General features: G+C 52.2%; 1 protein-coding gene across 1 annotated transcript in view; it reads right to left on the bottom strand.

Annotated features, from left to right (window-relative positions):
- Nucleotides 1-13,119, bottom strand: part of PCDH19 (protocadherin 19) — a 60,035-nt gene that overhangs the window by 24,753 nt on the left and 22,163 nt on the right. The window contains exons 3-4 of the mRNA XM_076346998.1: nucleotides 7,325-7,383; nucleotides 4,065-4,234 (exon numbers count right to left, since the gene is read on the bottom strand). Of these exons, the coding sequence (XP_076203113.1) occupies nucleotides 4,065-4,234; nucleotides 7,325-7,383 (229 nt within the window). The remainder of the gene's footprint in view (nucleotides 1-4,064; nucleotides 4,235-7,324; nucleotides 7,384-13,119) is intronic.

Here is a 13,119-nt window from a genome sequence, read left to right as displayed (position 1 = left end):
AAAGCAATCTTTTCAACTGATGAATTTATAATCAGTAATTAAGATCCTGAGGTGAAGAGGGACTGGGCAGAAGTCCTACTCCCAAAATAAGTGATGTGGCTGAGCTCCAGGCGATATTTATCATAGAATCATAGAATAGTTTGGGTTGGAAGGGACCTCTAAAGGTCATCTAGTCCAACCCCCCTGCCGTGGGCAGGGACATCTTCAACTAGATCAGGGTGCTCAGAGCCCCGTCCAGCCTGACCTGGAATGTTTCCAGGGATGGGGCATCCACCACCTCTCTGGGCAACCTGTGCCAGTGCTTCACCACCCTCAGCATAAAAAATTTCTTCCTTAGATCTAGTCTAAATCTACCCCCCTTTAGTTTAAAGCCATTCCCCCTTGTCCTGTCGCAACAGGCCCTGCTAAAAAGTTTGCTGCCATCTTTTTTATAAGCCCCCTTTAAGTACTGACAGGCTGCAATAAGGTCTCCCCAAAGCCTTCTCTTCTCTAGGCTGAACAACCCCAACTCTCTCAGCCTTTCTTCATAGCAGAGGTGTTCCATCCCTCTGATCATTTTCGTGGCCCTCCTCTGGACCCGCTCCAACAGGTCCGTGTCTTTCTTATGCTGAGGGCTCCAGAGCTGGTCGCAGTACTGCAGGTGGGGTCTCACCAGAGCAGAGGAGAGGGGCAGAATCCCCTCCCTCAACCTGCTGGCCGCGCTTCTTGTGATGCAGCCCAGGATACGATTGGCCTTCTGGGCTGCGAGCGCACATTGCTGGCTCATGTCCAGCTTCTCATCCACCTGTACCCCCAAGTCCTTCTGGGCAGGGCTGCTCTCCATCCCTTCATCCCCCAGCCTGTAGTGATACCGGGGGTTGCCCCGACCCAGGTGCAGGACCTTGCACTTGGCCTTGTTAATCCTCATGAGGTTCCACAGGCCCACTTCTGGAGCTTGTCCAGGTCCCTCTGGATGGCATTCCGTCCCCCTGGTGTGTCGACCACATCACTCAGCTTGGTGTTGTCTGCAAACTTGCTGAGGGTGCACTCGATCCCACTGTCTATGTCACTGATGAAGATATTAAACAGTACCGGTCCCAATACGAACCCCTGCGGGACGCCACTCGTCACCAATGTCCATCTGGACATTGAGCCGTTGACCAAAGCTTCACACCCTCCATGCTAGTTTGCCATTTTTCTGGAAATCTACGTCATTTCCAAAGGAAGAGCAAGGGCTCCTGCCAGCAGGACTGGCAGCTGGTATTACTCCCATCCAAGAGTGGCACCAGGGCAGTGAACCGGTTAGAGGGCCCCGAGGCCACCTGCGCATCTGCAGCAGGTCCCTGGGGCTCCCATGGCCACGTACTCACCAGTAGTGCCAGGCTCACGCACTGGTTTAAGAACACTAAAGAAGCTTGGACCCATCCATGCCTACCTCCTTCTGCAGGAAATCCAGCATCTCAGTAGGTGAAGGCTGGTCAGACAGGTCCACGCTAATGCTCCAGTGCCACCACAGAGGGATTGTCCTCCACCACCGAGCTGCAAGGATTTCTGCCAACCAGTGTCTTGCCTTGGCAGATCCAGGATCACCCACCGAGCAGATAAGGACTCCCGAATTATCTGATGAAGTCTGAGAGTTGGCTGCTCATGAAGGACTCGTGGTGTTAGAAGCTAAGGTCCAAGCCCAGCAAAGCCTGGCCACGGGGGCACCTCGCCGGGCTCCCGGGCAGGATCATTAACATTGACGAGCAAACCCCAGCGACTCTCTCACCCCATTTCTCTGGGATTACGTGACATGCAGTTCAGGCAGGGACAGCAAGCGAAGGCAAAGCATGGGGACATGAGCTGCCAGGCTGCCCTTCGGCTGCGGACTGTGTGCTCGGAGCGGTGGTCAGCCCACTGGTCCTGCACATCCTTGGCATTGAACTTGTGTTTCCTCCCCGCCCTGCCACTCTGACCCGAAATCGGGTACAGATTACCATGCCAAAACCATTGCTTTAATCATGTGGGAACTGCTGTTATCATCTCAGCATCTTGATTTTCCTGATTATTTTCTGCAGTTCCTGCTTGACAAATCAGCTTAGAAAATACTCTCTTTAACCTTTTTTTCAGCTTCTGTGACAGTAACTGCTAACCTCCCCGCCTGCGCTGCTCCTCTCTTTGCTCCACAAACACCCCGATAACCTCGCAGTTGAGCACCCCCTGCTCCTCCGCACAAGGCAGCGTGGGTCCCGGAGGACACGAGAGCTGGCCCCCGGCACACCTGCCTGCCTGCCTGCCTGCAGGTCCAGCCGGATGGCAACGCAGCACCGGCATGCCGGCTTCCTCCCAAAAATAAACCAGAGCCAAGAGCACCAGCCCCCTGGCCATCGTGGGACTGGGAGCCAGACACACAGGTTGCCTTTGGAAGTCACTTCTGCAAATGCTCTTGATTTTTGGGGGGTATTTTACATGCAAGAAGGAGTTCTTGTTACAATGGATTGGACCATATTTATTTCCATCTGACTCCTCTGACGAGCTCTGCCTCCAACTCATCCTCTTTAACTTATTTGCATTGTTATCTGGTGCACAACAGAGCCAGCACACGGACTTATCAGAAATGTAATCTCTGTAAAACCCTATCTGTAGTCCATTGAGATTTTTTTTTTGCCGAAGAAATGTGACAAAAAATTAACAGATGTTGCTCAGACCATTCAACAGGACGGGAATCAATTATGAACATTTTTGCTCCTACAGTCATCCCTTACTGCAAATGCATCTTAGGAAACCCTCTCCTGATCAAAATGAAAAAGCATTTCTTTGTAATAGAAGAATAATAAATGATAGCTATCAGCCTGCATTCTCTGACACGGCGCCGGTCCGCAGAGAATTAAACTGCCACTGTACAGTTATATAAATGTTTAATTTTTTTCATCTTTGGCCACAGTAGGGTTGTCTGGAAATACATTATCGCTGCAGATGCCATCCCTCTCCAATTAGCGTGGCTGGCAGCGTGGAATGGGTAGGTGACCTCCGCGTTCCCCTCCTCACGGAGTCTTACAGGGTTAACTACGGCCATTTAACAGACTCTATCGAGAATTAATACAGCGATCAGCTTCTCTCCAGAAAAAAAAAAACCATTCGGCGGCGCAGATGGCAAGAACTCTCTTTCCCCCGTTTGACTCTTTTATGACAGCAAAACAAAGGCTTTTAATGATGTTTACCATGAATTGAATTAAACAGCTGAAGACCAGTTCATAATCACAGCATTTTGTTTTCATATCCTTAAGTCTTTTAGCAGTGGGGCTTCCAGTTGAGCCTCAGCTACAGCTTATCTCAAGATATAGCCAAGCGCCCCGAGGCTCCCCTGTGCCCAAGCACCAAACCGCATTCAGGCTTCTTAATTGAAAAAGACAGGATGTTTGCATAGGATGTTTGCATCCGTCAGACATTAAAAGCGACATTCATGCCCAAGTACAAACGACAGCTTGGGCTCAGCTGAACTCCTCTGACTTCTTTCCTCTAGCTAATACCGGTCTGGTTTCGGAGCAGGACTTCATCCCTGCATGTGGGGATGTGTAAGAGCTGAAACCCCGCCACCTATTCAGGGGAAAAGATACAAAACCCTCACCCACCGGCCTGAGCTAATCCCTTGTGGGATGCCTACATGCTCCGCTGACCTTTTGGAAAAGTTGCCCGGACAGCGCCTGCGCAGAGCTCCGGAGACAGCGAGCGGCGCGCGCGGGGAAGCGCGCACCGACTGCGCTCTGGAGAGGAGTGCCAGCAGGGACCAGCCCCGGGCATGGCGCCGGTAATTCCTGCCCTAATCCCAACTCCACCGCTCGCTCGCTGTCAGGCGGATCTCAGGGCCTTGGGTTTTCCGCCTGTGAAATAGAGGATAATCCTAACTGCTTGCTTACCTGACAGGTGTGGTGTGAAGATTAATTTCTATCTACCCAGCACTCTGACGATGTACAGCGTTATCCCCAGCAAGCACTAAGCATCCTTATTGTGCACCCACTAAGGCAGCACCAGAGCCACTGGCTGGGGCATGTGGGGGTCACGGGGGTGGTGGGCAGCCCCCAGGGCGCACGGCGGTGGCTCACCTTGCTCGGGGCCCTGGGAACCCATGGAGGGGACGCTGGTGTTCAGCACGTCGTTGACGGCCGTGTCGCAGTAGAGGCCCCGCTGCACGTCGTGCTCGCTGTCCGTCTGGTCGCTCTCCTCGTGGCCGCTGTCCTTCAGACTGTTCCCCTCCAAGTCCTTGAACGTGGAGCTGCTGGGGGAGACACAGCCGTGACTTAGTGGGTGGGACAAGGTGGCCCCCGCCACCCCACGGCACTGCAGTAAGACCTGCAGTGGTGGCACGGCTGCCACCGCTCAGCCTCATGCCCCGCAAGGACGGGGAGGTCCCCTGCCGTCCCCAGCACCCAGCGGCAGGACTGGGACTGCTCCCCCAGCACAGAGAGCTGGGGCAGGGGGTGCAGGGGGGGGGCCACCCCCTGCTTGGCACCTCTGCACCCCAAAACACAGCATCCAGCCTGCACTGCCTCGCAGGCTGCTTCTGCCGATGGGTACGGTGTGAGCCTGTGGGTCAGGCTGCTGTGGGTATTATGGAAGCTGAGAGTGAAGTAGGATTTGAAAATAAAATTTAAAAAATATGCATTAAATGAGCTGTTCCTATAACTAGGCTCCCTCAAGTTGTGTTACCTCATATTGAAGTTACACAGGATCTAAACCCTAATTTTTTAGGTTATAGGCCAAATCCTAATCGCTTGAAGTTAGAAAACAGAAGTCTTCCTAGAAACGGGAATTTCTTTTCATGATGATGATGCCATTCATATTTTTAAAAATAACCTGGTGATTCTGGGTCCAAGTTCACATAGCTTTAAGGAGATCTGACACAGTCGAACTCCTCGACATCCCCTGCAAGCACAGCCACTGCTGGGGGGACCTGAGGGCTGAGCTGCTCCCAGATTTCCCCCAAGGGCTGAGCAGCTCCATCACCCCACGGCACCCAGCTCCTAGGCTGGAGGGATGGAAGAGTTTCATTTCTGCCTACATTCGGGATCCTTCTGCTACTCCCCGCTGCCCTGCGAGGGGTGACGCCCCAGGACACCCGGCTGCAGCGAGCCGCAGGGACGTCTTGAGATGCGCCTGCCCCGGGTGGCACGGCCATCGGGGCATCCCGGGGGCCGCCCAGCCTGCGCCTCCTTCCACACCCAGCCTTGGCATGGGAAATCTGCACCCATCGGGGGGGATCCACCTGCACCCACGGCCCCAAACTTTCTTGCTGGCTGATTTGGTGTGAAACGTCGGTGGAAGACGCGGCCTGTGCTTCAAAGCCCCAAAGAGCTGGAGATTTTCATTACTTTGAAAAGCCCTTTTGCGTCTCCACGGAAACCAAGCAGACCACCTACCATCTGATGCTTTTCAAAAGCACGCAAGAGGGGAGCTCTGAAATACATATAAATTGGTAAACCTTCAAACATTACCTTTTAAATAAAGATGTCCCTGTTGAAGCCACTGACTTTGATTCCAGGTGACATCAAAGAATTTTAAGTTAAGAAAGCACTACAAATCTACAATTCATTTGTGTGCGCGTAGATGAGCGAGAGAGGCAGGCAGACAACACAGGAAAAGTACAAATAGATTAATTAAAGTGCTGGATTTGAGGCGATTCACTCACCAAAGATAGAAGAGCTACAACATCTTCATAAAGGCAAAGGATGAAAATGATGCCACAGTATGTTACAGAAAATATTTTTTGTTCTTAGATGTCTGCACAACGTTGCTGGCACCCGTTGTACTTAAGATACAAGACAAAGGTAGAAAGCGAGGGGAAACGCTGTCCTACACGGAGCTGCTGTTCATAATAGGCAGGCAACCCATGTTACAGCACATTTATCTTCCCCGCAGTGAACCAGACCGTAATGCAGCAGCCACACGACATGTTTCCGCGGCTGACACTTCTCTAAAGGATGGGCAGGTCTCGGGGAATCAGCAGCAGCAGCGTTTCCCAAACAATACAGCCTTGGAGTAAGCCCTGCTGCGGCAGGCGGGAGCGCTGCTTGCCTTTATCTTAGGTGTGAACGAGGAAAGATTAATAGATTGGATTTTTTTTCAGGATGCCTGCAGACTCTCTGGCGAGGAGCGGCGTGGCACAGGCAAGCCATCTCTCTCGCAATCACATTAGCATCGTTAAACATCATGAGCCATGCAGGCAAATATACCTGCCCTTCGCTAGCTGAACCCGAGCTGCTTAAACAATGCGCTCGCAGCTCCCTTACTCCTTATATTTTTAAGATGTAAACAAATGGGATCTCAGCCAGGCAGATAATTGGATTTTTTTACTGCTCAGATCAGATCTCAACAGTTCAGGGCCGGCTCCTGCTCTCCGTTACACCCCTGCTACCATGATGGCTTCTGCAGAGCCGCTGGGTACAGCCCCGCCGGGCACGGGCACGGGCACGGGCATGGGCACAGCCCCGGCTTGCCCGCCGCACACCTCGACCGGTCCCTGGGGAGAAGAGGGGAGGTGGGCAAAGAGCTGCCGGCCACCTCCTGCGCCCGCATCCTGCGCGGGGAGATGGCCCTCCAGCCCTACGCGGCGGCCTCCTGATGAGTATCGATTGTGCTGTGTCAGTGCCTTTCCCTGCCTCGGAAATAGCCGGGGAGGCAGAGGCAAGCCTCGCCACCTGCCCCACGGGGGACGTTCACCTCTAATTTAATACAATCCAGTGGGGTTCAACCGGATAACCCCGGCACTAACCTCCCCAAGACACTTCTTCGCCACTGGTAAGCTCTGAGGGCACCAGTATTTCATCTAAAGGGTTAAATTCCCCCAAGGGTAATCGCCAGGTTGCAACTGAACTGATGATTTCCTTTTTACCCATGGAAGAATAAAGCCTAGCAAAGTGCTGTTTTGCCTCGGTATTCAAACTAAAACAGTGAGCTTGTAGCCAACGCAACTACCTGCTCCCAAATGAGATTTTTTTTTGTTTCTTTCCCCCCCCTCACATGGCAGGGAGATCTCACCATCCAAATCTATCATTTTATTCCTGTGCATTCGAATAGAATAAACTCTATGAATTTGAAAGTTGTCAGGGTAACAGCACTCCACCTAACTCACTGCAACTTCCCAGTGCAAAGGAGCCAAAGAGAAGAAAAAAAGACTTGCCTTCATTGCAAACCAAGAGCAATGGGACTTAATAGGAAGTAAATACTGTTTTTAAAATCAAATTATTACTCTTGAAACATTTTGCATATTAAAAAAAGCAAGTAGTATATAACGCAGTAAGGAAGAACATTAAATAATCAGGATTTGGCTGGGCAAACCCAAGTGCTTTCAAGCGAGCCTACGTACCTTTTTATTAAATGAGCTCTGCTGTTCACGTAGTTGGAATCGAAGGAGTAGTTTTCAGTCTGGAAGGAGGAGAATAAAAGGGAGATGGTTACAAGTCTGATTTCCCCATGACTGGGAACAGCCGGGTTTGCAGGGCCAGGACAAAAGCCACCAGCAAACCCCACGGGAGGCAAGGAGCATCCCGGCACGGGACAGACCCCAGAGAGCGGGACGGAGCCGGGTGTGGAAAACTCCAGTCCCTGCTGGTCTTTCCACCAGCTTTCACCAAAAAAAAAAAAGGCTGGCTGGTGACCACAGAACAATTTGCAAAGAAGAAACAATGTGACTACGCTCTGTTACAAAACTAATTGCTTTTAATTCCCTGATGGACTCCGTTCTGTGTGTGTCAATTTGACTGAAAGTTCAAAAGGTATTTTTCTTATTAGTGTATAATTAACATGTTAAAATATTTATTGCATAGATATGTAAATGCCAGCAAGGTAATCCCCTGCCAGAGAATTTAATGCAGGCACTTTTCTTTGGTTTACATCATTTCGTTTGCAGAGACAGTGGGCTCTGTTATTAATAAAAAAGCAAACAATGGGTGACATGCTTAAAAGTTGGAAGGGAGTGAAAGCAGGGGGGGAAGTCAATGGATTTGTCATCTGCAAGCAAAACCCATTAACTCGCTCTGCACTTGAAACACCGTCTTTTAACCGTTTTTTAACCTCAGATTACGAAGCCCCGGATTTCTGGTGCTCGCAGCAAGTGAGGAACCAAAAAAAGCAACCAGAAGGTGGGGAAGAGAGCAGGGTGTTACCACCCAGGAGGCCATGGTGGGAGCCGTGGGGTGGGACGTGGTGGGTGCTGCGTGGTGGGACATGGTGGGAGATGCACGGTGGTACGTGGTGGGAGCTGTGCAGTGGGATGCAGTGGCTGTTGCACGGTAGGATGTGGTGGGAGCTCCACGGTGGGACACGGAGGCAGCTGCACGGTGGGATGCAGTGGCAGCCGCATGGTGAGTCACAGTGGAAGCCATGTGGTGGGACATGGTGGGATCTGCATGGCCTGGCTGGGATCCTTCCTGGGCTTCGGGTGCCCTGGAGGATGCAGATCTCTTTACATGAGTCAGTTACCCCAGTCCGTCTGTCCACCCAAAGCCCCCCCCCCCCCCCCCCGAGCTGCAGGGAACCCACCTGGGCTCCCCCCAGCATCACCCCCGGCCCGGGGGATGCTCCTTGCCCCTGCCAGGCACTCTGGGCAGCAGAAGGGGCAGACTCTGCTCTGTCCCCCTTCCTCTGGGCTGACAGCAGCGTCCTCCCAGGACAGGAGCGGGGACAGCCACCTGCCCCAGCAGCCCTGTCCTGCCTCCTCTCTGCCGCGGCTCCTCCGCGCCCCAGCCTCGCAGCCGCTCTCCTTCCCAAAGAGCCGCTCTGGGATACTATGGCCTGTTTTTATGGCAATTATGAACATGGTAAAAATAAATGCATGCATCTTTAATGTCTCAATAAATAAAGGAAAGCAGAGTCTGCTGCTAACGTAATCACAACGGCAGGACGCAGGGAGCAGGGCCGCTGCAGCAGAGCCGAATGTGAAATCCAATCGTACCCTGGCAGAGGTTACACTGCTCTGCCAAGATAATAAAGCAAAGGCAGTGTTGGTTAAGTGTGACCTTTTCTGAAATACAGCACAATATCTAATTTACCAAACAGGAGCCTCCCAGAGAGAAACATGCAAGGAGCTGCGAGCTGGGGGAGTTGGCCTAGCACTCAGCACAGCTCGGTTATTACTTTCAGATAGTAATTACTGCTGGAGAGTCACGCAGGAGATTTACTGCACAAACTACTGGTCCCCGCAGTTCCTGCATCCTCGGTCCTGCAGGACGACTTTGATGGTTAGAGCTCGGGAGCAGACACACACATGTATTTTTAAAATACGCGATGCCCGAGACTTTAAACGCCGCAGAAAATGCCTGATCCTGTGTTTATCCATCAATCCTGGCACTGCCATCCCAGGGGGAGGGATGCCACCACACGGCATCCCCCCCCAGCAGCCCTGCAGGCCAGGCGGGAGGTCCCAGCTCCACAAATGGACTCTGACGGCAGCTGAGCGATGGAGGGCAGAAGGGATGGGAACCAGTTTCGGAGCAATCCCTGCTCGGCGGGGAGCCCCCTCCATCACCCTGCGCTGGTGGACTTGGGAACAGCTCCAGCAAGCCCGGAGCCTCAGCTGGCTCTGTCCCCACGTCCCCAGCCCCGCCACCATGCCCAGCAGCAGCGTGAGACCCCCTGCACCCACGACTACCTCCATCAGCTTTATCCCCATGTGTGTGTGTGTGCGCGCGCGCACACACTTCCCAGCCCCAGGAAAACTGGGAGAGGAATGGGTGGGTGGGAGGACCCAGAGAGCAAATTTCAATATATACACGTGCATCACAGAGCTTTAAATGCTCAGAACACCGATGTCACATGGTCCACGCTTCAGGGGCCAAGGGATACCCAGGACCATCCGCAGGGAATGCTCGACCCGGTGCCACCGAAACCCCACTGCAGGCTGAGGAAACGCCGCACATGCTGCCATCACATCTCCTGATGCAGCCCAGATACAGACCTCACGCTAAATCCCCCTCTGACCAACACCACTGGGAGCTATTGATTTCTGACCAATAAAAAAAGACCAAATCCTGGCCCAACCGAAATCATCCACCGACGAGCAAATTCCCCATGATTTACGTTTGATGGACCGGAGTAATGTGCGGGCCCCCTGGTCCACGTGTCCCCTCTGCTCGGGATGCTCTGCACCACATCACTAACGAAGACACAACCCCCAAGTCCACACGCAAGCGAGCGGGTTCCCGCGGGCTCGGTCCCAGGCAGCATCCGTTCCCAGGCTTCAAATCCCTCGCGCCACTGAAAGCAGCACAACTAATGCTAATTACTTCCAGATTTCAGACAAAACAAGGAGTGATATGGCCACAAGGATAGGAAATGTGCTTCCATGGTCTGGGGGATTGCACCCTCGGTGGGAGCTGCCTGCCCTGCCAGCACCAGCACGCTCCCACCGGTGCATGAGGCAGCCCAGCAGTTTACGAGACCTCTCCTCAGCCTGTGGGATTATCCATCAAGGTTATCTCCATGCAGGCTAGGGGATCAAACCAGAAAAATAAAAAAGAAATGAGATTTTTCATGGAGGAGGGCTGCTTTATAGCTTGCATTATTCAATCGAAGTTCACTTGATTTAGTTCTAGTTCATCCTGCAAAGTGCAATCACTTACAAACAGAGGCAAAATGATGAGGAAGGAGAGCGTCTCCGACATGTCAACATTTTAATTGGGAAAGGATCCTCTCCCTCTCTTAATGAGGCCCAAAGAACAAAGTCGAAGCACAAAAAAGAGGGAAAAGGTAAGGCTGGCTGGCACCGATGAAAGTGTGCTCTTCATAAAGTGCATCATCAAGAGGCCAGCCCTCACCTTCTTCATTATTTTGGCAAAAGCAAACAAACCGCTACTTTCTCACTGATCAGCATCGCTCCTGTAGAAATGAAAGGGAAGCCCAGCCTCGAGCCCAGCCTCTCCTTTCCATGTCCAGAGCCAGGTATGGCAAGGACCTCCCGAACGGCGCTGCCAATTCTTATCTCCTGCTCATCTTAACACGAATAAAGGATGCTCACGCTTGTCAGGATCAGACCCTCAGCCTCTGCGCTATGAATAAACAATACATTCAAGACATCGGGAAGTGCTGAATAACACCTAGCGTAAAGTCTGTGGTCTCAGCCTGCATTTCTCTTAGAGGAGAGAAACCCTGCTGTCCTCCGGGCTCGGGATTTGCTTTCCAGATGCAGGCCCGTTGGTGTCAATGCCATCAAAGAGAGAGCCCTGGCTCGGCATGCAGCTTACCAGTGCCTAATTTGAAAAATGCTTTTAACTGCTGCCTTAGCAACACAAACAGAAATATAACAACAGACACACTCAGAATCGAGCAATCAGCAAGGAAATTTTAAACTTCCCCCCACCAATGGTTGCTTTCGGTTGAGGACTGCCAATTCCATTAAATTACAAAAAAAGACGTACAAACGTCAGTTCAACTCTCCTTGACCTGGACATCCGGGGGGGTGTGACTTCCCCGTTAGCAAAAGGTCCATTAGCAACAGGGCGCTGCTCTAACGACTGCTCACTCTCTGCCTTAGAAACAGAAATAAACCCCGGAGGATCCAAAGGCAGTTTAAGGGGAATTAATGCAAGTGCCAGCAGAAAGGTCAGTGGGCTGCAGCAACTCCAGGCATGACCACCGCTGTGGACTGATGGAGAAATAGAGGGTGCTGGCTGGGGTCGGTCCCCGGGGTGGGGGGGACGTGTCCTGGGTTGTGCCAGGAGGCTCAGATCAGCGCAGCCGTGTCCCTGCCAGCCTGCCTGCCTCGGGGCAGATGCCCAGGATCTGCCTCCTTCTCACTCTTCCCTCTTTTCAGTTATTTCAAATGTGGTTTTTTTTCAAACCAAACTCCATGGAGGTGAAAATCCAGCTTTCCCCACTGTGTCTGGATCCAGGCTCTTGTCGGACGGTTTGGCTCCTCGGTCCACACATCAGCCCCCCAGCAAAGTCCATGGTTGTTCGAAGCTGGACCCATCTCTCCCGACCCGAAGTGACAGGTATCCGTCTCTCCGCCAGCCTCCACCTCGGAAGACGACTCTAAAGCTTCTCAACGCGGGTTTTTTCGCCCTTCTTCTCACTTCAGGGTGAAAACATTTCTATCTTCCTACAAATTATTGTAAACCTGCTGCAACCTCCTGCCAAAGCATGTAGGGACCCTTCACAAAATCAGCTTCATAAAAATGACACATTTAGCACCACTTTTTCAGGGTTATCCCTTGAGCCTTTTTTTTTGCCCCTACGTGCCTTGTTAATAAAGCTTGCATGTCACCCTTTATTACTAAAAAACAAAGCGGACCTTTCTCCAAGGCTGCAATGTGCATCTCTCCTTTTGGGTTTCAGAAAATCCTCCCGAAACACGCAACGGCTCCTCATCTGCTACATCAAGCTGACGTCTTCACCAGGAGCACTGATCTTCTGACCTTCCGTCCGTGCTGCAGGCATCGTCGGGGACCACAGAAATGGCAAATCGTTCCCAAAAATCCACTGGGCCTCCCCGGTGGGAAGGGCTGGGCTTGTAAGACCTCTTCTCCTGGTCCTCCTGTATCCTCGGTCCTGTTCTCCATGGGCCATTGAATCACAGGCTCCAGCATCTACAATAAAACTGTTGCTGCCTGTTAGGAGATCTCACCAGCACTTAATTCTATACTGTGGGTGATATAGAATTCATGCAAATTAAATAAAAACACTCCAGCTGCACTTGGGGAACAGGGAAAATTTCAAAGTAGGGACCAGGTCAAATGAAGTACGCATCAGCAATGAGGGAAAGTCATTATCATTTAGCAAGCTGCTTATTTACCCCATGGGAAATAAATAAGCGGTCTGAGACTCCTTCCCGCTGGGAGCAGGCGCAGTACAAAACCCCACCGAACACTGAAATCTAGCCGCACAGCCCCGAGAGGAACAGCCGGGCTCGTCCTGATGCTCTCACGCCCAGCAAGGCGGCTGGTCTCTCTCTGCACACCAGCAGGAGACTCATCAGATCCAGTTCCAGGCTGGGACCAGATCACAAAGGACGTCAGGAGAGATTTGTCCCCCGTTGTGTGTGATGCCATGTAATTAGCTCCTGTGCTACCAGCTGCTGACGAGGATGCCGCTGCCTTGGAGCATCGGTCAGAGGCCAGGACCGGTGGCTGGAGACCAGCCTGGCCGAGCACTGCGACGACCTAC

Source organism: Aptenodytes patagonicus, chromosome 9, assembly GCF_965638725.1.
Source record: "Aptenodytes patagonicus chromosome 9, bAptPat1.pri.cur, whole genome shotgun sequence".
NCBI classification, from domain to species: Eukaryota; Metazoa; Chordata; class Aves; order Sphenisciformes; family Spheniscidae; genus Aptenodytes; species Aptenodytes patagonicus.
Note: the sequence above shows the minus strand (reverse complement) of the source record. Positions and strands in the feature narration are given on the sequence as shown.